Genomic DNA, 21,687 nt, shown 5'->3' on the forward strand with positions numbered 1-21,687 from the left:
TTTGCTCCAAGTTATCCTGGTTGGTGTCTTTGTTTTTGTCCAAGGGAGCCCTCGGATTTTTCCGGTAACAGGGGGCAAGGTGTATGACACACAGCCCTCTTCAACAACAGAAATTGTGTGTATTCCCCCCAAATAATAATAATAATGATAGGCTGAAGTAAGAGGTAAAATAGCATCTGCTGGATTTCTGCCTGTTGTGCTGCTGTTAAAATGGCACAAAAGCCTGTCGTCAGAAAAGGGGTTGGCGGCAACTACCGTGTGTGATAGAAGCTGGAACTCTTAGCAGGAGAGGATGCAGGAATGGCTGGACCCATAGAAGATTCTTCCCACCCCCCTGCCCATTTTATCCTTCACCAGCCCTATGAGTTGTTGGAATAGGCTGAGTGACTGACTCAGGGTAACCCAGTCAGCTTCATATGAGGGTGGGGATCTGAACCTATCCCCACCTAGACCAGGGTGGGGAACTTCCAGGAGTCTGAGGACTGAGGGCATTGCTTCATGGGCAACCTTGTAGGGGCGACATATCAATGATGGGCAGGGCCAGAGGCAAAAAGTAGGCACAGCAAGAGGTAAAAGTGGGGAGAGCAACAGATGTGACCCTCATATTTGTAGTGTTAGGAGAGGGTAGGAGAGGGGGTGGTCTGAATGCTTGGACCTCCTCCTAATGCCTGGACCCAGCATGGAATAGCCAGGCCAGCCTCGTGATGGCCCGCTAAAAATTGTGGGCCTGCCTCCCTCAACTGTCTGTTCCTTAGAAATACAAAAGGCCACAGTTGAGGGATATGAGCTAGAAGCTGCAGGCAAAAACTACAGGCTGCAAGGGCAGAGAGAGAGAGAGAGCCAGGCCTGATTTATGCTGGAATCCAAGGCTGTGGGAGAAGCAGGACCTCCTTGGGGCTTTAATGCTGTGCACCCCTCCATCATAGGCTTAGGTTGTATATATGTGTAAATAAACCATATGTCATAAAGACACCACAGTCCCCACTGTGCCTCATTCCCGAAGGAAACGCCTGGAACCCCTGTAATTTCACACTGCCCAGAGATTGGGGTGGCATGCACATCCTCAAAGGCACTTTTATTTTCAGGACCATGGGATAAGCAGATTTAGCTTTCGTTAAAAAAAATAAGAAAAAAAATAGCAAGACATATATAGTGAAAGAGGGTACAAATATAACAGAACAAATTCACTGATGGGAAAAGAAAAGAAAATGCTGCAGTGATTGTGTGTTTGGCCAGGAAATGGTATAATGCAAGACAGGTTTTGTCTAAACTAATCAAGCAAATGTTTCTACTACTCTAATCTAAAAACAACCACCATGAAGTGATGAAACCCAAGCTACTTTCTTGCAGTTTTCTGTAGCTTGTATGAAATATGATCAGGCTGTACACTCTCAGTATCTTTTAGAACAGAGTTAAGTACCAGCAGTCATTAGTAATGATCACTATATGGGAAAGAAAAAGATCACCTGCTGGTACTATTTCCTTTTCCGTATTCTTTCTTTTATTTAAATTATAATGGTTTTCTAACAAGCAGCTCTCCTGTGCCCACTTACCTGGTGTAATTTACTTCTGAATGGAAGAAGTAAGTTCCACTGAGGTGGATTTTGGTAATCTTTGTAATATGGCCACCCCCAAAAATTGGTACCCCCAAATGATTCTTCTCAGTTATGGATATTCTCAATTTTTCTCCCCCTTGGCTTGGCACCCTGTGTGGGACCCACCTGTACCACCCTAAATCTGGCACTCATTTCACTGAACATAGTGGAATTTACATTTGGGGTGCACAGAACAATTAACAAGAATATTATAATTTGTAACAAAATTAATTTATTTCCTCTCAGTGTCAATAATAAGGTTTTTCATAGATACATGTGTTTTCCTCATGATTTCTGCAGCAAATCACCTCATATAAAAATAAGCCCTTATACCACTTGAGTGCTGCAATCATACCCGTGTCTACTCATAAGTAAGTCCCATTTAATTCAGTGGGGCTTACCCCCAAGTAAGTGGGCATAAACTTGCAGCCTTGGACTTTCCATTTGGATTCTAACAGTAGCTTCAAATTTGCCTTGGGACATCTGCACCCGCTTGGACTTGCGCTTCAGGCCCTTTCCCCAGCCAAGTGGATTCTAGTGAGTCCCACACCCCAGTAACAAGTTCCACTGCCACTCAGGAAGTGTCAGGAGATTTCTTAGCCTGATGGATTGTCTCGTGCTGGTTACGGTTAGAGTTCTGACTGAAACCCTTTCCGCACAGCCGACACTTGTAGGGCCTCTCTCCTGTGTGGATTCGCTGGTGCTCAATGAGGACCGAGCTGCGCGTAAAACTCTTGCCACATTTCACACACGTGTAGGGCTTTTCTCCTGTGTGGGTAATGTGGTGCCGGATGAAATCCGTGCTACGTGCAAAGCATTTCCCGCACTCAGGGCACCTGTAGGGCTTCTCCATCCTATGGCTTTTCTGATACTTCATCACCATCTTCGAGCTCCATGAGGAACTTCCCCCTGGAGACTGAGATCCGAGTCCGAGCTCAGCTCTTGCACCTTCATCAATTCTTTTCAGGCTTTTAGGCCCATGCCTCTGATACTCTGTCCTTTGCCAAGTTGATCCCCAGTGTATTGGGTCGCTCCTTTTCTCCTTCCCATGAGTCCTCTCATGCTGCTTACAGTTGGAGCTCTGGCTAAATCCTTGCCCGCAGTGGCTGCATTTGTATGGCTTCTCACCCGTATGGATTCTCTGGTGCTCCAGGAGGATTGAACTCCGACTGAAGCTCTTCCCACAGTCCAGGCACAGATAAGGCCTTTCTCCCGTGTGGGTCCTCTGGTGCCTCAAGAGGTCTGTGCTCCTGCGGTAATTTTTCCCGCAGTCGGGGCATTTGTAGGATTTTGTTTTGCCACACAAGGCCCGCAGAGGGTCCTTCAAGTCTCCTTTACAAAAAGTCGACTGGTCTTTCGCAGAGCCTCCTTTCTGCAGCACCTTATTTCCACTCCCGCTGGAGCTACTTGAGGAAATGGGACGTGGCTGTGCACCATCTTCCTGTGGGTTTTCCACTTTGTTCTTGCTCTCTGCAGGGAGAGACAGAATCCAGGCAGAATTTGCTCCATCTGCTACAGACAGAAAAGAGGCTTGATCACCAAATTAAGCACTTGGTTTTGAAACAGAACCTAATCCACACACATTCAGTGGCTGGATGGGGGGGGCAGGTGTCAAGCCGGGCACAATTTTGCACCCACTCTCCACCATGGTTCTGCTTGTGTACAGACTCTGACTCTTAGGTAGTGTGAGAGGCAGAATAAGGCAGGAATGGAGAAGCTTTTGGCCCGCCAGATGCTACTGGACCACAACATCCACTATCCTTGACCACTGGCCATGTTGGCTGGGCTGATTGGAGTCCAATAACATCTGGTGGGCCACAGGTTTCCCCATCCCTGGCTTAAGCGCTGCAAGATGAGGAATCCCTCTGAAAAACATCTTGGGAAGAAAAAAATTTGCACAGGAAGACGGTGTGATATCTACCACAAGAACCAAGAAGCCCCTGGGTTAAGAAATATGTAGGCTGCATCCATATGAAGAGAGAAACAGTGTTAAGGGTTTTTGTGGGGTTTGCAGTACGTAGTCTCCTAACCACGCCTACCCAGAATTAAGGCCTATGGAATTCAGTGATGCTTACTTTCGGGTAAATGGGGTTAGGCTTGCAGTGTTACTCAGGAAACCTACTGCTGCATTTTCATCTATCCCTTACACGCACACAAACAAACACGAGTCCATCTCCCAATTTCTAACACATAGGCAGACATTTCAAGATCCAGATTTTAGACCTGGCTAAAAATGCTATTCTAGGGCAGACCCCTGAGCCAGGTTTAGCGCCGGTTTCCGAACAAACCCTCCGTCCATACCCCCCACATGCTCACCTGGTGTTAGCACCAGGGCACTTCCAGCAGGGACGGGCAGGAGGAGGTACACGGAGCCGTCAGCAGGGCCTCCGAGCCACCGAGGGGGGCTGCGGGCAGGAACAGCCGAGGGAGCCCCTGCCGCCATAGCAGGGGCCGCAAGCGGGCCGAGGGGGGCGGCGCGCGAGGGGCAGCCTGGACAAGCGCCGCGCTTGCCGCGCACTTTCCCACTCAGCCGACGCAGTGCGAGGCGCGGTGAGGAAGAGGGCTCGCTCTGCGCGGCATCCTGGGAGGCGTAGTTTCCCCAAGCGGGTGACATTTAAAAGAAAAGGTCTGGGTAGAAATAAAACCCATTGATCCTGAGGGCAGAGGACGGGCGAATCCTAGAGATGAAGGAGGGCGGAGGCAGCTATCATTTAGAACCGGTAAAGCGGTATAGCCAACGCGGGGCGCGCCAGATGCTGATAGACTCCAACTCCCATCAGCTTCAGCCATCATAGCCAATGGCAAGGGATGATGGGAATTGCAGTCCAACAACGTCCGGGAAGTGGTCACATGGGGGAAATGAATGGTACCTTCATTCGGGCAAGGCTTCGACCAAGAAAAGGGCAAGTGTAGGGCAGAGATTTGCTAAGGGATATCATTATTCTTATTTAGTTATGAAATTTGTTTACCGCCCTTCATCCTTTAATCCTTAATTCTACAGAGCCACTGTAGAAAGGGCCCATTCTCATATTACTACCTTCTTCTGGAGGAGGCACACACAGAAGGGCCTTGGAGGATGATTGCAGGGTGCTGCTGGGTGGTTCATATGGGGAGAGCCAGTCCTTGAGGTATTGTGGTCAGGAGCCATTTAAGGCTTTATAGGTCAAAACCAGCACTTTGAATGGGGCCTAGAAACTGCTTCTGTTGGAAGCAGTTTCTGTCTGTGCCGAAACCTGGCTGAAACCCAGGTTGAAATGGATCTAGAAAATCAGTTTCCTCCCCCTGAGTTTTCTAACCCAAGCTAAGCTGGCAATCCCTACCATGTATTCTCAGAAATAGGTCTAGGTGAATTCCATGTGGTAAATGGGGGTAAGGAGTGCACCTTTACTCATCACTACTACTTTCAGAGAGAGATGAGGGGGAATATGCATAGATCCTGGTCGGTCTGATTCCTTGCCTAAGATCATTCTGTCTTAGAGTCCTCCTTTGACGCATAAGCCTGCTTCTGAGCAGACATGCCTAGGAGTGTGGAGGGAATGAACTGGCAAGATGGTGAGCACTTCATACCTCAACATTTTTTTTTTAAATATGAACACAAATGTTTTTCCTCCAGGCGGATATTTCTCTTCTCCTAGGCCTTTGGCTAATTAAACAATATATAGCCCTTTAAACTGTGTGTGTTGGAGGCAGTATTATTTTGTTTGTTACTATGTTATGTATTTTTGTGTTTTTATGTTGTAAACCACCATGTGATCCTCGGATGAAGGGTGGTATAGAAATTTAATAAATAATAAATAATAATAATAATAACAACTGTTACCGGAAAAATCCGAGGGCTCCCTTGGACAAAAACAAAGACACCAACCAGGATAACTTGGAGCAAAACAGCAGCCTGTAGGCTTGGCCTTTATTGAACTGTTGCAACAGGATGTTCCCCTCACTTGCAGGAGAGAGGAAAGACCCAGAAAGATGGTGTGCAAGACCTTATAAAAACTTTTGAAATTCCCATCCTCTAGGTCAAGCCCACCCCCAGAAACATCATGCATACATTACAGAAGGGGTTGACATCATGCATACATTACAGAAAGGAGGGGTTGAGGGAGGAGTTGTGGTGGTAACCTGAGTGTCCTGTCACCTGGCTGGTTCTTCCTTTCCCCCTCCCCATGAGTCACTTCCAGGAGACAAAGGGGAGTTGGCAGTTTCCTGCCCCCAGAGGGAAGATCTGATCATTGTCCTTTGTTTCAGTCCATGCTGAATCCACTCCCATATGCAAGTTCTTTGTGATCTTGATTGTCTTCTGTCTGGGATCATCAGGGTTGGCATAGCAGCTGGGCAGGGCTCCTGTGGATGTGCTGGGATGGTGAAGGGATTATGGCTGACCAGAACCAAGCCACCCCCCTTTGATAGTCCTTGTCATATGGAGTAAAATAAAAATGGAACAGTGCAAATCCGATGTATGGTTGATTTTTCTATGAATTCATAACAGAAATGTGGCGTATGTAATGTGTGTGTGTGTGTGTGTGTGAAGTTTGTACAAACAGAATGATTGGGGTGGGGGGGTTCCTGCTACACAACATATTAAACTAGTCTTTATGTGTGTGTGCTGTTTTGCACTGCCTTACAACGAACTTATTCCTGCATTGCAGGCGGTTGGACTGGATGACCCTTGGGGGTCCCTTCCAGCTCTATAATTCTATAATTCTAACTTAATACAGATTAATCTCCCTCAAAAACCGCGTGTATGACGAAACGACCTCCCTAAAGGAAGGAACCAAGGAAACTACTATTCTTTATTCCATCGCATCCAACTGGAAAATGGAAACACGGCTTCTTTAAAGCCTGGATTTCTGGTCTTCCCCTCTAATGGCGGCGTCTTAAACGGCGCCAACCAGACTCTGCCCTCACCCAAAATGGCTACCGCCCTGTACGTTTTCCTTCCTATTTTCTTCTCATTCCCTGCCCTTTCTTGAGATGGCGGGCCTGCTGACTTCAACGGCGCAGACGCCTTTTAGTGAAGAAGGCGGTGGCACCGCTTCCTTTTGCAACACAAACTCAAAAAAGTCTACGACCAACTTTTGTTGTTGTTGCCCTGAACAGCGATGGCGGCGCTGTAGCTACCAGACGCCGGTAAAGAAACCGCGCGCCTATTGGTTGGGACCATTAACAAGACGCATGGCCATTGGGTGGGCTGCATGTGGAGACGGCTCGGGCACTGTCCAGCGGCTGCTTGGAGAAGGGCGAGGGGAGGAGGAAGAGGGCGAGCTGGTGAGTTGGAGAGGAGGCGGTAAAGGCGGGGTCGAGCGTGCGGAGTAGTTTTTATTTATTTTATTTTTTTCAAATTGAGATGCGGGTGCTTATCAGTTTGTTTGCCTGAGGCAGGCGAGAAGCCCGAGGAAGGGAGGGAGGCGGCGGAGGTGAGACCTGGATGGGGCGGGCGAGGGGGGCGCCGCTCCCGGGTGGGGTGGCCGGCCGGTGTCGGGTCGGGCGCGCCTGGCGGATTGCGGGGCGAAGGAGGAGGCGGGGAGGGGGCAACTTGTGGGGAGAATCCAGAGGGGGGTGGAAGGCCACCATGTGGGGGGCAGATATTTGGGGCGGGGGGACCCCCATGAAGTTGGATGTTTTTTGTGGGGTGGGGAGGAGAAGGGCGGAAGGATCTGAAGGAAGCGGCTGAGGAGTCGGAGGTGGGCACCGTCCAGTCCCACACCTCCCCGGGCTGTCAGGGGTGGGCGGAGGGACTGTCCAGCCGGCGCCTCCTCTGCCTGGTGCTGCCGCTCTCCCTCGGAGGAAAGAGGAGCAGCCTCCGACTCTACTCGCCTTGCCTTTCCTCCCGCCAGGGAGCGGTGCTGATCCTGCCTAGGGCAGAGCACCGGGCGCGGGGGGTGGGGGTGGGGCTGGATGAGGAGCCGACAGGTAATCGGAGGCAAGCTCTTCCTCCCCACACCGCCTCCTCCTCTGGAGCCGGCCCTTTTAGGTCAGTGAGGGAGGAATCGGCGGGAGAGCTAAAGGGGACGGATCTTGAGGCGGTGGGGATAGTTAGGAGGCGACCCCCAAGAGAAAGAGGGCCCTGACGGTGCCCGTGCTTACCTGTGTGTGGGGTGAGCCTAGGCTGCGAAGCAGGACTGGGGGCGGGGGAGAAAGGTATCCTGAATAGACGGCAGACCCCTTTCCTCCAGCATCCTAGAATTGCCACTGAAATCCAGTTCTGGGAGGGATCATTGGGTCAGGTGCAACCCTGGGTTATGGTTTCCCTTTTTCCACATGCCCCACATGCTCACCTTTTGTACGCACCAAGTCTCCATCGCCAGGGATGGTGAGAGGCAGGAGCAGATGGGATGATGTCCCCACTTCCATAGGTTTTTAATATGCGTTTGTGTGTGTGGTTATCAAAGGGTGTGGCATGAGGGCATGACAAGTGTGGCAGGAAGAGTCAAGGACAGTCAATATTATATTTTGGCAATGATTCATATTCTTATGTAGATGCATAGTTTTATACTTTCTGGATGCCCCATGCTCGTATTATTTCATAATTCAAATAATACACAATACAAATATATATATTTTATAATGCAAACAAATAATCGATATTAATAAACCATACAGGGTATACAGAATCTCAAATAAAACTATTCTTTTGGTATATCCATTTTTGCTAGTTGTTTTGGGCATCCAAATTGCATTGTAGTTCTTTTCCAGTTTCTGACATTTCTACTTCTACTCTTCCCTGGTAAAATTTTACAAAATCTCTGGCAATCCTTCACATTTGTGTTCCTTTTCTATGTTTTAGATGGAACAGAATGATTTAGTTCAAAATTGTTTTAATACCTCTTGTCAGTTGTTTCAAGGTAATGTGTTTTGTAACAGAGTAGTGCTTAATTTCCATGAAAACATTTTTTGGTGCAAAAATATTGCAATTAATTTAAATGAATTTGCTGTAATACAAAAAAGAGAGTCAGGTTATTATGGTTTAATTCTGCAAATACCCTTCACTGGAGAGCCTAGACCCCTGTGATGTTAGTAATATAATTTTAATTACCATCTGCTATGATAAAAATTGTTTGAAAAATTATAAGTTACAGTAGTATTTCAGCATTCCTCCCTCAGTTTTTACGGTTCCATGTATGCTTAGTAAATTTTCCCCATCAAACCCAAAACCCTTCTGAAGACTATTGACTTTTAACCTTTCCACTTGTCTGAAACCCCAATAAAACTCTTTTTGAGGGGAAATGTTCAGTTCTCTTTGAAGTCAGTCCAGGCTGCTTTATGTTCAATGCCCATATTCAGGGCCTCACTTGCAGGTATCTGCCATTTAGGCTGTCAGATCAAAAATGCTAACCTCTAATGATTTTATTTTTGCATCCCATTTTGAAGCAAATCCTCATGCATTTTAGCTATGCTTTGATTAATTTCAGTCAGGAGGTCTTGTCCTTCTCTGGATAGTTTTAAGGCTTTTGGAACCAAGCTGGGACCTATAGTTTCTTTTTCAGTTAAGGTATCCTTTACCCTCATTCTCTGATAGTGAAGTAGCTTTCTTTCTTGTTCAGAGCCATGGCACTTTTGCATTCCTTGTTATCTTTGCCGATCAAGTTTTGAGGAGGATCGTTGATTACACTGTACCTCTATGTCCAAGGGACAGAGCTCCCATCTTTGCCTGCCATCTTTGGCAGTGGCATCACCCCCACCAATCTTCTTCCATAGTTAAGGAGACCCAGCGAATAATTATGCTGCAAAACAGGAAATTGGATAAGTGGATTTTTAAGACTCCCATAAATGCTGCTTGTTGTTGTTGTTTAGTCGTTTAGTCGTGTCCGACTCTTCGTGACCCCATGGACCAGAGCACGCCAGGCACTTCTGTCCTCCACTGCCTTCCGCAGTTTGATCAAACTCATGCTGGTAGCTTCAAGAACACCATCCAACCATCTCATTCTCTGTCGTCCCCTTCTCCTTGTGCCCTCCATCTTTCCCAACATCAGGGTCTTTTCCAGGGAGTCTTCTCTTCTCATGAGGTGGCCAAAGTATTGGAGCCTCAGCTTCACGATCTGTCCTTCCAGTGAGCGCTTAGGGCTGATTTCCTTAAGAATGGAGAAGTTTGATCTTCTTGCAGTCCATGGGACTCTCAAGAGTCTCCTCCAGCACCATAATTCAAAAGCATCAATTCTTCGGCGATCAGCCTTCTTTATGGTCCAGCTCTCACTTCCATACATCACTACTGGTAAATGCTGCTAATACCTAATAAATATTAAAATACCGACTCCTGGGTGGAAAATATTTGGATGGAAGAGATCACAGTGTCTTTGCTGAAGGGAGCAGCTGTTCCAAGCTGGTTAGTCCAGGACTCTACTGAGAAAATATGGTCTGAGACAGCCTAATATTGCCACTGGCAGTAGCCCCAGCAAAATCACCTACCCTCTGCTCACTTGGCTGCTTGCCTCTTATTTGTTTCATCTTGCCATGACTTGGAACGCTTTTGTTGGCTTGAGTTTTATCACCAGGCATTACTCGGCATTTCCTACCCTTCCTCCCACAGTCTTCCTGGATCTCTTCTTGCCAGGGGTAACTTTTGAGAATAATCCCTAATGAGATGTCAAATGTGAGGAAGATCACAGGCAAGACGAATGTCTGAGCAAGGCTCCTGTCATGTGCGGAAACGTAAATCCACTAAAACGTTGGTCTGCCTTTAGTGTGTATCTGTGTTGCAGAGTTGGGCAACCCATGTCCCTGAACATGACGTTGGACTCCCAACTGCCATTAGCTCTTGCCAGCAAGGGCAGTTGGTAGAGTAGGAGACTCTTAATCTCAGGGTTGTGGGTTTGAGCCCCACGTTGGGCAAAATGATTCCTCCATCGCAAGGTGTTAGACTAGATGATGCCTGTGGTCCCTTCCAATTACAATTCTATGTGCTGTAGACCAACACCAGTGCAGGGCAACAGGTTCCCTCTTCTGTTCTGTTGAGCCCTTTTAAAAGCCGTGGAGTGTGTTTTCCAGCTTGGATTTCCTTCTGCCTTGCTTACTGTAGTACATACCTTTGCGGTGCTTCTGTTTCTAGCCCCCACCTTTAAGTGCCTGCTTGGTTTTGCCCATCTCACTAGGTGGAGGGATCTGCAGAAGCAACACATTGTCTCCCACTGAGAAGTTTTCCCTTCCTACCTGAGCTTCTAGTCTTGTAGCCCTGGAGAATCTCTGTGAAGAAAGGGCGTTTATTTTAGTTGTTGCTAAGGTGCTATTTGCATGGCTCCTAATGATTTATAATTACCTTCTCTAAGGGGAAACCTAATAAGCTCTCATGCTGGCCTCTGTGTCTTGTTCAGTGTCATTGGAGGGATGCATGTTTGAGCCTGCTGGTCCAATAGAAAGGAGGGGGTGGCATTGCTAGGGGTTTTTAGTCAGGCTGTGTACCCCCACTGACCCACATAGGGTTCAATGCTTACACACGCTTAGCTGGGAGGAAGTCCTATTGAACCCAGGGGAGAGAGGTCTACTTCTGAGTAGACAAGAACAGGAGTGCCCTCATAACCATCCTTTGCTTAGTTCAGTAGTAAATGTGAAATTTTCTCCAGCTAGCAAAGAGAATTGTGATTTGTCATCCGTGCAGTAGGTTTTGACAATCTGGGTGTGGTGTTACACATTCCAGGTTAATCTGGATTAAAGTAGCATTTGGCTTTAAAAAGCAGAACTATATCTGGGGACCATGGGAATGCAGTCATTTTAATTCTGGGTTTTTTCCGTTTCTGAAGCAGAGAAGTGAGGAATGAAGACCCTGTGGGCTGTTCTGGGGCGGCCACCTTCCTGATGCCAGGAAGGGATAGGGTGTCTCCCTTCTGAGACAGGCCATGGAGTGGCCCCTCCTTGAACGAACATCTGAGGGGAACCCTCAGCCAATGTCACACTTGGAGAGGCAGATCAGACGGCGAAAAATCCTCATCTACAGGTGAGAGAAGAGTGACTCTCCTCCCTGTCAAAGTCCTGAGTGGGAGAGGCGAGACAGAAATTGTGTCACCGCTGTGACGTTCTCTCTGTGTCCTTCCATGTTTCCAGGCCTTCCTCTGAGGAGGAGGAATCCTCAGCCCTGCTCCAGAAGCCCCTCGAGACAGGGGGGGCATGCCCCCTTCCATGTGGCGATGCCGAGCTGTCACCCAGCAAGAGGCAGCGACTTCAGCAGGGGCCGTTCCGAACGGCGGAGCAGAACGGGGAAGTTTACGGCGCGGCGGGAGAGACCTTGTGGCGGGTGGCCTCTCCCATGGAGAAGCAGCAGCGGAAGATGCTGGCTGTCAACCTGGAGGACTTTTCAACATCCCAAATGCTTGTGAGGATGCCACAGTGCGGGGGCTGGGTTGCAGGGGGCATGAGAGGATTCCTAATGGGCTGTATGAAATCTGGTTCTGAGGTGGGAGAACCCGTTGAACAGGTCTCGAGGCCCCAGTTCCATAGTTTCCCCCAGTGCTTTTCTCTCTCTAGAGAAATAGGTGCTGGTACTCACCATGAAGTTGTTACAGTAAGTGCCACACTTTTTAAAAACAAAAAAAAATAGTTTCTGGTACTGCATACCCTTGAGAACCTCCTAAAAAAAAGCACTGGTTTTCCCACTGTGCACTGCAGTTCCCAGGGTGCTTTGCACTACCAGACCAGGAGAGTTGTGACCTATAGTGTACCTCTTGCATTGTGATGGAGGAGTCAAGCCACCTGGATTAAGGACCCTGAAAGATGCCTTGTCCCCATGAGTTGATTCCTGAGTAAACATACACATGGAAGGTGGGGGAAAAGGGGAAAGGAGGCCCCCTTCCCTCATTATCCTTAAGCTCTTTGAAAGTTGGTGTGCGCCTCTCTTTGCCCAGAATGATCCACAAGGGGGCTCTCCTCCCCAAAGACCTGCCACATCTCCCTGCGCAAATCCCCCCCAGTCAGCAGCTGTGAATGAAGACAGAGTTTCCTGGTCAACAAAGACACAAAGTAGTCCAGTGTGCAGGTGAGGAAAGGCCCCAGGGAGGTGGAAGGAGTGGAACAGCTTTGGGATCGAGCACTTGATTTAAAACATTCTGCCTTTCTTTTACCCTTCCTACCCTCAGATCGTCTCCCCCTAAGGGCTACCCTCCATCCCATCGAGAGCCTCAAGAGAAGTTGGACCACGCCCGCCGGCAACTGTGGGACAAGAGGGTGTCCCCCGCACAGTGTCGCGCTTCAGAGCGCCTGCACGCCAAGAGGCAGCGCCTTCAGAAGGGGGTTTCCCTTGCAAAGGGGAGCGAGGGGACAAAGGCCTCCCTGCTGGAAGCGGCTCATCAGCAAATCCTCGCCACCAGTTTGGAGGCTGGTTCCTTGAGCCAAGCTCTGGTTAGTTAAGATTGGGAAGCAGCCTCACCAAATAGTGCTGGGAGGGACAGGGAGAATCCTGTTGAAGGAGTTGGAGGGTGGCGGCTCAGTCCACATTTTTATTCAGCTGTCTTTTCTTGCTGGCAGGTTGCTGGCATTGGCAAGGAGCAGCCGGAGACCTCCTCAGCCCGCTGTGGGTGAGTGCCCCCCTAAACAAAAGCAATGAAGGCACAGAACTGCTTGTGCCCCCATCCTTTAAAGACGGTGTCAGTCACCCAGCAAGAGAACTGATCCACTTCAAGGGTTACAGTTGGTGCCTATTGTGCCATCCCAAACTCCCTTGGAGGGTAAAGTGATGGTCTCTTTCCTTTTGGGAGAAATGCTAACTTTGACCCCCTTGGTGTGTCTCAAAGCACGTGGAGGAGAGGGGCTAAGGAGACTGCTTTATCACTACCCCACTGTGTTTCTCTGCTTAATCAGGAGTGATCAGCTGATGCTGCCTCGCCAATCATCTCCAAATAGGGACACCCAAATCCCTCAAGACCCACAAGACCAGTGTCATCAAACAGGTAGGGAAAACTCTTGATTCAGGTGTTGTGTGCTGTTAAGTCTGTCCTTTAGGGCAAAGTGGCATCTCAGGGGTGTGCAAGTATTTTGTGTGTGTGTGTGTGTAACTTCACTGGAACATCCCTGGTTCCATGGAGCCTGAAAACCCCTCTGGTAATGCAGGAAAAATTCCCATGTCGGACTGAATCCAGGCTGGATGATCAGTCATCTCCCACCCATGGCAAGGTGTTTGTGGGGCTGGGTGAAGCGGGCACAGACTCAGGCATCCAGATGGGAGTGCCAAGAGTCAAGCTGGGCTGAATATCAGCCGGCCAGAGTACTCTCCAGAAATCTTGAGACCAGTTAATAATCTAAGAAAGGCAACAGCTAAGCAGCTGAAGATTCCCAGGTGTAAACAGAAGAGGAAGATGTCTGTATCCTTCACATAGTGTGTGTGTGTCGGTGTGTTGGGGGATGACAACTCTTGACTCTAGGTCAGAGATTGGAAACCTTTGGCCCTTCAGATGATGCTGAATGACATCTCCCACCAGCCCCAGCAAGTGTGGCCAATGGGCAAGGATGATGGGAATTGTAGTCCCAAGGGCTGGATGACCCCAGTTTGGGGAAGGCTCCCTTTGGCCCTCTTGTGACAATGTTGTTCCTTTCCCTTCCTGCCAGATGTGTCCACTGAAGCTCCATCCTGGCTGCCTTCAGCATCTGCTCTCTTGCGTCCATCGTCTGCCTCCCGTTTCCGGCACTGGGGTCTGGTCCCCGTCTTCCAGAGCGTGCGCTCCAAGCTGGAGGCCTTTGCTGACATCTTCCTGACCCCGTCCAAGCCAGCCGTGCAGTCCACCGAGGGGCCTCCGTCCCTGCCCCCCTGCCCTCCAGGGAATGAGGAGCAGGAGGCAGCCCAGCCGAGAACACCCCGCCAAAGAGTCAACATCGAGGTGAAAATCGCCATTTCGGAACCACGCCCCCGGAAGAGGAGCTGCCACCACGAGGAGGAGGAAGAAGAAGAGGAAGAGGAGATGGGTGACGCGGTGGTGAGCGGGCGGCCCCCTATCCGCCAGTGGCGCCTGAACAAAGGGGATCCGGCCCCTCAGCCCCGCCTCGGACGCAGCAACTCCTGCCCTGACGTCCCTGGTGCCCACTTGTGGCAAGCCTCCCCCGTGGCCCTTCCGCTCTCTGCGCAGCTGCGACAGCGTCGCCACACCGTCTGCAGCCTGGAAGTGTCCCGGGAGCTGGGCCGCCCCACCCCGCCCTGCCTGCGCAAGGAGGTGTATCCTTTCAGCACGCCCCCCGCACACTTCTTGCTGGGTCCCTCCGTGCACATTCCCCACTGTGATGGCTCCCCCTATGCCTCCCATGTGCCTTCCTGCCGCCGTGAACCAGACACCGTCCATTCCAGGTAAAAATATTCTCCTCCCCGCAAGCTGTTTGCTATCCCTCAAGAGTCTAACAGCTGTTCCTTTGAACACCATAAAAGGGCACAAATGACATGTTAGGTAAGTGTTTGCTCCTTTCCCATTCAAAACCAAGAGGGAGAAAGAAGCAAGCACTGTGGGGTTGTTTGTGCCATTCTAGGGTGATTTTTAAAAAACCTCAGAGGCTGAATCCTCCTTGGGGTGGACTTAATGAAGTTAATGGATCCAAGTTAATTTCATTTACTTCAAGGGGTCTATTTGGAAGAGGAAATATCTAGTGTGTGTGTGGAGGAGTTGTGTCCTAATGCTGAAGCACATCCTTTGCACGTCAGAGATCTATTGTTCTATCCCCTGCACCTCCAGGCAACAGCTTGAGTGGCAGTTTTGGAAAAGCCCCTTTCCTGAAAACCTGGCAGTGGAGATGATGTCAGACCAGAAGCACCGGAGTTCTGATTCTCCATAAGGCATTTCCATTCGTTGACTAGTGCTGGAGGCAAATGGGCTGAGCCTCTTCCCCCTTTGGTTCTGCTCACAGGCAGAAGGGCTTTGCACCCTCGGTGCTGTGTGGCATTGCTTTACTGGTTTGCCTTCCTCTTTAAAAGTCCCCTCCACTGAAGAGGGAGAACTGTCAGCTGGGAAACATCAACGTTTAACGCTAATACTCGATGCTTGGTTTCTCCTCTGTCCTCCGCAGGGAGCTCTCTCCCTCGCCCGATCATGGACGGAGGGTGTCTGGGATTGGCTTGGATGTGGTCGACTCAGAGTTGCTCGCGTCGGAGCAGATGATGCTTTCAGAAGTTGAGATGAAGGTCAGTTGCTGTTTGACTCAAGCTTCTCAATTAGGAGGTGCTGCACCATGAAGAATGGGGGTCTGTGGTACCTGCTCTCAGTTTGAGGGCCATTTTGCTTTGCCATTGTGGCCTTTCAAAATCCTTCTTAACCTCCCTAAAACCTGCAGGGATCCCAAGACAACACCATAGGGAAGGTGTCCTCCATAAGGATCCGCAAGACACCGTCCAAGCAGCAAGCAAATCTCACTCCCATGGGGCTTCCCCGGCCTGTCAGGTGAGGGCTAGAGTGGAATGGAGGGCGCCTTTCTGCAAAAGGAGACGAGTAGCTTGTGAATTAGCCTGACAGTGGTTTAGGAACTCTTGATTCAGATTCCACAGTGCTTGGAAAGGAGGCAGATGTGGTCTTCTATAGCTTGGGGGCAGATGAGTGCTTTATGAGAGGGGGCTCACCTAAGGAAAGGTGTAAATGGTTTTGGGGTTTTTTTATTAAAAGTGCTAGCTGAGATGAACCTGCCAGTCAAGAATTAGAGCTGCCCACCAATGTTAAGGATTTGTTAGTTGATCATCTGTCTGTCAACTGAAACAAATGCAGAGCCTCTCTGACAGGGACCACTTGAGTGGTGGAGTGTGTGCTGACTCTGGTACTCTTGGGCAATAAAAGCAATAAAAACCCAGTGGGCTAAACCATTGGGCCTGATTCAGATTGAATTGCAAGCTTAAGAGGTCAGCTGGTAGTTTCTGGCAGAGCATGGAAGCAAAGCGGGGTAGCAGGGAAAGCAATCTGGTGCCCAGCAGGGCTAAGTGAGTATTCCTATATATTTATATCTATACGCACGCATACATATGTTATCATAGGCCAAGGCCATTTCTGGGTGATGAACTCTATTCTCTTCTTTCCTGTGTCAGGTTGAACAAGAAAGAGTTCAGCCTGGAGGAGATCTACACCAACAAGAACTACCGCACACCCACAGAGAAGAGGTGAGGAAGTCTGCTGGCATCTGTCCTTTTCTAAAACACCAGCATTCATTACTTTTGTGTGCACACACCCTTCTCTCTCTTTCCCCTCAGTCATTTCAAGCCAGAAACCCCAGATTCTGACTTCAGCATCCGCAAGCGATAAGCACTACCTCCTGCAGTCTGAATATATTTGTGAACATTCATAGTTTGCTCCCCCAAAAATGGGATGAGGATAGTTATGGGGTAGTGGTGGTGACAGGGGCATAGAGCAGTAGTGTACAAGCTCTCCCTATTTTCTGAGCCTTTGACATATAGGAATATAAGAGCCCTGCTGGGCCAGACTGAAGGTCCACCTAGTCTAACCTGCTGCCTTCGGGAAAGCCTGCAAGGAAATGAATTAAATTACCCATTATCAATAAAAGACACTTAAACACAGGTGTTTTAAAAACATTCAAAACTGACTGAAATCAACAAAGGCAAATGTAAACACATATAGCTTCTACAGGTCTAGATAGGGTTGCCTAAACAAAAATGCTTTAAGCAGGGGCCAGAAAAAGTGCAGCCAAGGCACCTGTGTGATGTCAATAGGCAGGGGGTTCCAATGTGTAGGTGCTGCTGCAAGTTCCTCTTCTTGAGTGGGCAGATATGGAGAAAGGCATTCCCAAAAGTAAACACTATTCTTGGGCAGCTGGTAGTCAGAGGCATATTATCTCTGTCCCTAGAGATCCTACTAGTCATTGATAAGCCTTATCACCCATGAACTTCATAATCCCCTTTTAAAGATCTCCCATTTGGTGACCATCGCTGCACCTAAACCAGGGTCAGAGAACCTTTTTCACCTAGTTGGCCAGATCCTAACTTGACGGCAACTGATGGGCCATATTTAACAGGCAGGTGGGACAACCTACCTGTCCGTCACCATGTCAAGTGATTGGTAGGCGGGCTGTGCCATCTAGCTGTCAAGGTCCACTTTTGTTGTGGATCGCCCTGAGATGAAGGGTGGTGTACAAACTTAAGAAATGAAATGAAATGGCCCTGCTGGTCCTGTAGCACCAAGTGGTTTGCCTTGAAACCGCAGTTGAAACGGGGGAAATGCAGTTTCAAGAGAAACTGGTGCTATTGGAACCAGGAAAAGAGCACTCTGGATTTCACTGCAAACTCTTGTTCTTTTGTAGCCTGACTGGACCAGCAGTAAATAGAACACAAGTGAAATGCCAACCACTTACAGTTTTAACATCTGCCCCATATCCTGAAAGCAATATGCAAATAAGTGGATGAACTGTGGTCCTCTAGCTTATGATATGTTTCGTCAATGGCCCTTGGAACTGATAAATCTCTCAGTCCCCGTGCTGTACTTCATGGTCACTGCTGCACCATCTTTCTGCTCCTGTTGCAGCCCTCAGAATTTTATCTACTTTCCTGAGAAGTGCTGCTTTTAATTTAGAAGTTTCGAGTTCTTAAGATGGATGGAGCAAATACTTGACATGAACAGTGAATGCCAAAAGCTCTGAATGCGAAGGGGACCTTGGGCTGGGAGTTGTCTTGAGTTTTCTATGAAGGTGCCAGGACATGTTCTGTGACTTCTCATTCCTGCCACCCTCCAAACCTTTTTGGTGCTTTTTTTGTGTGCCACATGTTGCCAAAACATCCCGATTTCGACCCATGCCTTAAACCCAGACTGCATAATGGCAGAGCATGGTGACCTTAACCGTTGCATTGTTCGTTCCAGCTACAAAATGTCAGCAGTTTTGTAGTTAGTCTGCATTTGTTTATGCTTTTTATACTGCTAGGCTTGGTTAGTGGAGTCTGAGAGGTCGTCTCCTTTTTCCTGGTGTCCCACCTCTTCCTTTCTACCCCTGCAGGTCATTTGAGACCATCTTTGAGGTGCCTCTGGAACGCAATGGAGCGCTCATTTTCACCAGCCAGCGTAAGCTGAAGCGGGCCATGGAATTCCAGGAGGGAGGCCTCCCTCGCAAGCAGCGCAAAGCCCACTCCCGAAGGAGTCGCAGGGCAGCAGGAGGGCGGAGGGTAAAGAAGCCCCAGAGTCCAGAGCTGGAGGAGAAGCTGCAGCAGCGGCTGGCTGAACTGGATGCCCTGTTTGAGGGAGAAGAATGCTGAGATCTGAGCAGAGGCTAGAGGAAAGGGCAGCACCCCGAGGAGCCCAAGACCACTTCCTCTGTTTAACTAGCAAAAGAGGTTGCTGGTGTTGTTGTTTTTTAAAAAAACTCTACCAAAGTCACCAATACCACTCCAAGTTTCTCCTGTGGTGCTGTTTATTCTCCACTTCCCCATCAAACCGGCCTTCTGTGCCTGTTGCCTCCTCCTCCCTTGATCAGTCTCCGAGCCACAAGCTCTGCTGCTTTGAAAATAGTGCCTGGGTGTCTATCTGTGCCACCTGGCCCAGCCAGCATGGTGCCTGCTCTGGCACCGCACGAGTCCCCTTTTGCTTGGCTCTTTGGCTCGCGAGTGGAAGGGGAAGAATGTTTGTGGTGCCCCAGAGTCGCCCGCCCTCTGCACTCTTCCTCCTGCGCCCAGTCAGACCACCAGTGCCGCGCATGGGAGGAGCACCTAGTGCCCAGCGCTGTTATGCCTTCTGTGAGAGACTTACGCCAGCAAGCGATGGGCCTAGCCAAGTGAGGGCCTAGTTGCCTTTTCTGGAGCAGCCATTGCCATCAAACCAAATAGGAATGCAGAACCGACGTGCCTGTTGGATGGGAAGGAGAAAGAAAAAAGGGATTGTGTGAAAGAATCATTAGGAGCAGGTTTTTGTTATGGCACAGGGGGTGATGTGGAGGAAGAGACGATGTAGGAATAGGCTGGGCAATGGGGACGTGTCCACCTGTTTAAGCACAGACAGTGGATGGGCAGCTGGGAATCCTGAGAGAATGCCTTTGCATCTCTGGATCAAGGCCTCTGGGTGTTCCTAGCTTGGATCAACTGTTTTGTTAGGAATGATGTGTTTTTGGTCTTCATTTTTTATTAATCTATATTTCTAATAAACTTTGTATCTTGGGGGGAGGAAAAAACCACATATTGCCAGTTGCTCCTTAACTAGCCTTGGTGGGACCCTGAATGCAGCTTTAAGGGAGACTGCAATAAATAATTTTGCCTTGGAACAAGGGCATAGCGACCAGAAAATGAAAATCCATAGGAAGCGGTGGATCATATATCCCCAGACAATGTTGCCTCCTACCAGGAATGGTGGTAGGTGCGTTGGCTATGGCAAAAAGCAAAATTGCTGTGATGTGGGATCAAATGGCAAGAAAGAATTCGAGCGAACTGCACCTGGTTGTACGACAATTGTACATGTATAAGAGGCTACAACAACTAACAAAATATGTGGATATGTGAAGTCTGCGGTGCATTTTCTGCAAATTCAAATTTGTGCCCAGTTTAAAATCTGTTTTTAGGTGGTACGTTCACCTTCAAAACTACCATAGTCTAGAGTTGACATTGGTGAAATTCACTCCGTTGTTCGTTACAGGAAAAGACAGTGTGTCTGATTGATTCCTCATGGTTAGTACTGCAACAGTAACATCTCATTTTATCAAATTAACAGGTTTTGCGTGGGAGTGGAGACATTTCCATCCTATTCACTCTCGCAGGCTTTTCTTTGGTCTGTTTGTCTACTGGAAAATGCCTTTTCTTGTTAGTTAACGGCTTAGGATACAGTAGGCTCTGGTCAAAGTTTGCAAGACTCTGCAGCCCTGACAAAAGTTCTGCTGCTCCACACGTGCATCAGGAGAAAGGTCCCCCTGTCTATAGTTATGTAAACTGCTTAGAGGTTTTGATGCTATATAAAACTTGTTAAATAAACATGGTACACCTTCCCTCCATACTGTTGTGGGTGAAACAAACTCTTTCTTCAAGGCTTAGGTTGGCTACATTCATTCTGTACTTTTGCTTCTGTTCAGTTTTTTTTTATTACCTTTGCTACAGGGTCATCTGGCAGGCCTTGCCGCCAGGTGCTTTTCTGGGTGGGGATGGTTGCATTTTTCGCTAACCTTGCTCCGCTGTGTATCTCAGACTTCTCTTCCTCTCAGTCCTGCCTGCTTTTATTAATTTACAGGTTTTAATATTGCACAGTAGACAAAGGACCTGGGCTGTGAACATACCCATAAAAGAGCACACAAAACTTATGCCAACATCTGGATGGTGATACGCAATAAATTATTGGCTGAACAACGCATTGGAAAAGCAAGCAGAAGAGGCTTAAGTGGGCATCTGAAACAAAGTACTTGTGGTGTTTGCTTCATGGTAATAGGGAGTTACAGAACCTAGGTGCAGACACATTAAATGCCCTCTTGTAGAAGAAACGAGGCAAGCAGAATGTGGCACCCTTAGTAGTCCCAGCTGCTGGACCAAACCCAATCAAAGCCTTGCCTAGGATGCATCACTGTATTGTATAATGTTGAGCTTACAAACATCTGACACACATTGGCCAAGCTATCCCAATCCAGGAATTGTCCTCCCAGACAAAGGTTTATAGATGGAGTTCCTGGTCATTGAGACCAAATGGATCCAGGAGCACCTTCAAGATGCAAACCATCCAAGGGAGAGTCTGGAACAGACAATTTGCCTCCTGGACTTGGGAACCACTCAACCACAGTCCCCGGTCTTACTGCGATTCATTCAGTCCACTGGTCCAGGGTGTGTACAGCCTAACCTGAATGAGATGTATAAAAGAAGTAGAGCGGAATGTTGGCATACTGATGACATCCTGTTCAAAATTCCTAGCAACTTTATACGTATGGTAAAAAGACATTGGTGATAAAGTGGTGTCTTGTGGCGCACCATAATGTAAAACCGCTGTGGCACCAATGAGTATCTTTTCAACTGGACCTAAACCTGCAGATAGGATCAGAATCACTGCAGTGCAGTCCCTCCAATATCCAGGAGAATGTCATGGTCAATGATATAAAAAGCCACCAAGAGCTTCAGAAGAAGGAGAATGGTTATACTCCCTGTGCCTTGCTCTCAGTAGAAGTTCTCCATCGGGGCCATCAAGGCTGATTCAGTCTCACAATGGGAGACTGAATTCCTCTTATGGGAGCGAATTCCATAGTTTATGTG

At 48.6% G+C, this 21,687-nt stretch overlaps 2 protein-coding genes and 1 long non-coding RNA gene across 11 annotated transcripts in view; 1 reads left to right on the forward strand and 2 right to left on the reverse strand.

The window, feature by feature from the left end:
- The window catches only part of PRR14 (proline rich 14), a 49,057-nt gene extending 29,099 nt beyond the window's left edge, over positions 1 to 19,958 (forward strand). For 4 of the 8 annotated variants that reach the window (XM_081165866.1, XM_081165869.1, XM_081165862.1 and 1 more), the window contains exons 3-13: positions 11,330 to 11,520; positions 11,628 to 11,895; positions 12,425 to 12,555; positions 12,656 to 12,917; positions 13,044 to 13,093; positions 13,377 to 13,465; positions 14,121 to 14,850; positions 15,561 to 15,675; positions 15,825 to 15,931; positions 16,564 to 16,635; positions 18,477 to 19,958. In XM_081165866.1, the coding sequence (XP_081021992.1) occupies positions 11,423 to 11,520; positions 11,628 to 11,895; positions 12,425 to 12,555; positions 12,656 to 12,917; positions 13,044 to 13,093; positions 13,377 to 13,465; positions 14,121 to 14,850; positions 15,561 to 15,675; positions 15,825 to 15,931; positions 16,564 to 16,635; positions 18,477 to 18,732 (2,178 nt within the window). In that variant the 5' untranslated portion in view covers positions 11,330 to 11,422 and the 3' untranslated portion in view covers positions 18,733 to 19,958. The other 4 variants (XM_081165868.1, XM_081165867.1, XM_081165864.1 and 1 more) reach the window with 4 other exon arrangements.
- On the reverse strand, positions 1,061 to 4,577 carry LOC308570876 (uncharacterized protein). 2 transcript variants are annotated; one of them, XM_081165925.1, is made up of 2 exons: positions 3,912 to 4,577; positions 1,061 to 3,104 (listed from the first exon to the last, which is right to left on the reverse strand). In XM_081165925.1, exons 1-2 carry the CDS (start codon positions 4,207 to 4,209, stop codon positions 2,170 to 2,172), a joined length of 1,233 nt encoding a protein of 410 aa, XP_081022051.1. In that variant the 5' UTR covers positions 4,210 to 4,577; the 3' UTR covers positions 1,061 to 2,169. The 2 variants fall into 2 exon arrangements, with proteins under 2 accessions (XP_081022051.1, XP_081022050.1); XM_081165924.1 differs by having other exon boundaries at positions 1,061 to 3,107.
- On the reverse strand, positions 8,545 to 12,330 carry LOC308570928. The gene is made up of 2 exons (XR_014001235.1): positions 12,070 to 12,330; positions 8,545 to 9,316 (listed from the first exon to the last, which is right to left on the reverse strand). It is a non-coding gene; the product is annotated as an uncharacterized lncRNA (long non-coding RNA).
- Positions 19,959 to 21,687: the final 1,729 nt, after the last annotated feature.

Source organism: Podarcis bocagei (assembly GCF_964188305.1).
Source record: "Podarcis bocagei genome assembly, chromosome: 13".
NCBI classification, from domain to species: domain Eukaryota; kingdom Metazoa; phylum Chordata; class Lepidosauria; order Squamata; family Lacertidae; genus Podarcis; species Podarcis bocagei.

Coding starts and splice junctions, on each gene's coding strand:
- LOC308570876 (XM_081165924.1), bottom strand. CDS start 4,209: ATGTCACCCGCTTGGGGAAACTACGCCTCCCAGGATGCCGCGCAGAGC. Junction 3,108..3,911: donor TGCCCTGGTGCTAACACCAG/GTGAGCATGTGG, acceptor TTCTGTCTGTAG/CAGATGGAGCAAATTCTGCC.